Source organism: Cyprinodon variegatus, unplaced genomic scaffold, assembly GCF_000732505.1.
Source record: "Cyprinodon variegatus isolate N-32 unplaced genomic scaffold, C_variegatus-1.0 Scaffold417, whole genome shotgun sequence".
NCBI lineage: Eukaryota > Metazoa > Chordata > Actinopteri > Cyprinodontiformes > Cyprinodontidae > Cyprinodon > Cyprinodon variegatus.
In genome coordinates, this window is record NW_015150870.1 from 128857 (window position 1) to 131092 (window position 2236).

The window sequence follows — 2236 nt, forward strand, 5'->3', positions numbered from 1 at the left end:
CACCACCATAGATAAAGGTCTTGAGATGACATGTGTTGTGAATTGGAGCTATAGAAATAAACTGAATTGAATACAGTAGCCCAACAAAGCCTTGTTTTTGTTTTTGAAATTGAAACAGACGAAGGAATGAGCAGGTGGAGCATCAGAGATCTAGAAAGGTCTGATCGATGGATCTCCATCCATGTTGGATGAAGCCCAAAAACAAATCTGTCTCTAAATGTTCAACCTGAGCCACAAACCTGGAGAAGAAAACAGCTGCTCAGATTCTATCTTTAGGAAACTAAAATCAGTTTCCATTCAAAGGGAACATTTCCTTCTTTTGAAAGGAGTGTTTTCTGAAGTTCCTGCTTTTCTGTCTTGTCAGGATTAAAGGCGTGAGCCCCAAAGTGATGAAGGTGATCCAGATGATGAGGCTGAGGAAGATCTTCAGCGGGACCTTCGTTAAAATCAACAAGACCTCCGTCGCTATGATGAAGATGGTGGAGCCGTACGTGGCCTGGGGGTGAGTCGGTCTGACCGCTGCGCTCCAACCGGTGGGAACCGCTTTGGGTCGGGGCCTGCGGTTAACTCTGCTGAATCCTTCCCACAGATTTCCCAACCTGAAGTCGGTGCGGGAGCTGATCCTGAAGAGAGGCCAGACCAGGATCGGCAGCAGGAGAGTCCCGCTGACGGACAACGCCCTCATCGAGCAGCACATGGGTACGTCTCCTCCTCAGGACCTGAAACGTTCCCCTCAGGGGAATAAAATACCAGTTTGTCCTTCTGATGGGATGAAAAGATGAATCTTCTGCTTCTTAAAATTGAGGCTTTGCTTTGAGTTGGTCTGAAACGTAAACATCAGACTTTGAACTGGTGCTGCTGTCTTCAAATGTTAGCTAAACCCCGCCCCCTCTCACTCAGCTTCTTCTTCCTCTTCAGGTAAAACCGGCATCATATGTCTGGAGGACCTGATCCATGAGATCTACTCGGTTGGTAAGAGCTTCCGAGCAGCCAACAACTTCCTGCTGCCGTTCAAGCTGTCGGTGCCTCGTCACGCCGCCAGGGATAAAGCTGGGCTGCTGAAGGACCTGGGAAACCCCGGCTTCAGGGCCACAGACATCAACTCCATCATCAGACTGCTCAACTAGGAGGAAACACGCGCCCTATGGACCCTGAGCTGTATTTGCTGCAGAGCAAATGTCAGAGATGGAGGAAAATTTGAACCTTGTTGGGTTTGCTGATGGTCCGTCTGCATCTCTGCTGATGACCCAGAGGAGGACATTCTCTCTAGCCCTGTTGTTTTTGCACCAGAGAAGAAGAACCGAGGCAGAAGGGCTCCGTTCTTTACTCCCAAAGGAACATTCCTCCGTTTATCAGAGGAGTCGGTTTAGTTTCTAAATCTACAATAAATCAGTTGGACTGTTCAGCTTTTTGTTTTGTTTTGTCATTTACAGAGTTTGTTTTGATTTTACATTAAAAGTTCCTGTTTTTATGGCCTGACATCCGTCTGTAAGATCTCATTTCTGACTTTAAATACAGAATCCAGCTGGAATCATCTCCCCATCAGTCCACGGCCTTTGAAGGTCCAAATGTTGTTGCTAACAGCTTTTAGCTAACCTACAGCTCTGTTTGATCGTCGCATCAACACACCTGAGAAAGGTTGCAACGACTGACAGCTCCGCTTAGAAAAAGATGCCGAGCGTTCATAAATAACAGCAGCAGGGAAAACATCAGAAATAGGCGTTTTAATGTGAGCAGACCATTTTTACTGGCTGTTTGCATGGACGCCAAAAACAGCTCAATATTTCATTAAAAAGCACCAAAGGGCCTCTTGTGCCTCTGCACAGAATGAATGGACATTTCCATCAAATGGAGTTTAATTAAATATTTCCATTGAAAATGTGTGATAATGGTTTGAAAGTGTTAATTTTGTCATACTTAACCTTACCATGGGGGATGGGGTTATAAGTTGCCAAAGAAATATCTGCTAAGGGATAAAATTAATCTATGGAATATTGGTTCCATGTACATTCATGTTCAGGAATATTACGTATTTTTGTTCGATTTTATATATTAATTTAGCCTGACGTAGTCCGACTCAATTCTAGTCAGAATATGAGTCTGATGCTGCTCCATAGAGCTGTGATTATGGGGCGTGTTTCAAACAAACCAGGAAAAAAAATGCCTCTGCACTCAATTGGATAGATCTACAACCAATAAGAGCAACGGAGTGCGTGACGTATGTTAAGCGACCAAG

The 2236-nt window shown here is 44.8% G+C and overlaps 1 protein-coding gene across 2 annotated transcripts in view; it reads left to right on the plus strand.

The window, feature by feature from the left end:
* Positions 1 to 1479, plus strand: part of rpl7l1 (ribosomal protein L7 like 1) — a 13527-nt gene extending 12048 nt beyond the window's left edge. For both annotated transcript variants that reach the window (XM_015388230.1, XM_015388229.1), the window contains exons 4-6: positions 365 to 502; positions 590 to 699; positions 919 to 1479. In XM_015388230.1, coding sequence (XP_015243716.1) covers positions 365 to 502; positions 590 to 699; positions 919 to 1127 — 457 coding nt within the window. In that variant the 3' untranslated portion in view covers positions 1128 to 1479. The remainder of the gene's footprint in view (positions 1 to 364; positions 503 to 589; positions 700 to 918) is intronic.
* The last annotated feature ends 757 nt before the right edge of the window (positions 1480 to 2236 follow it).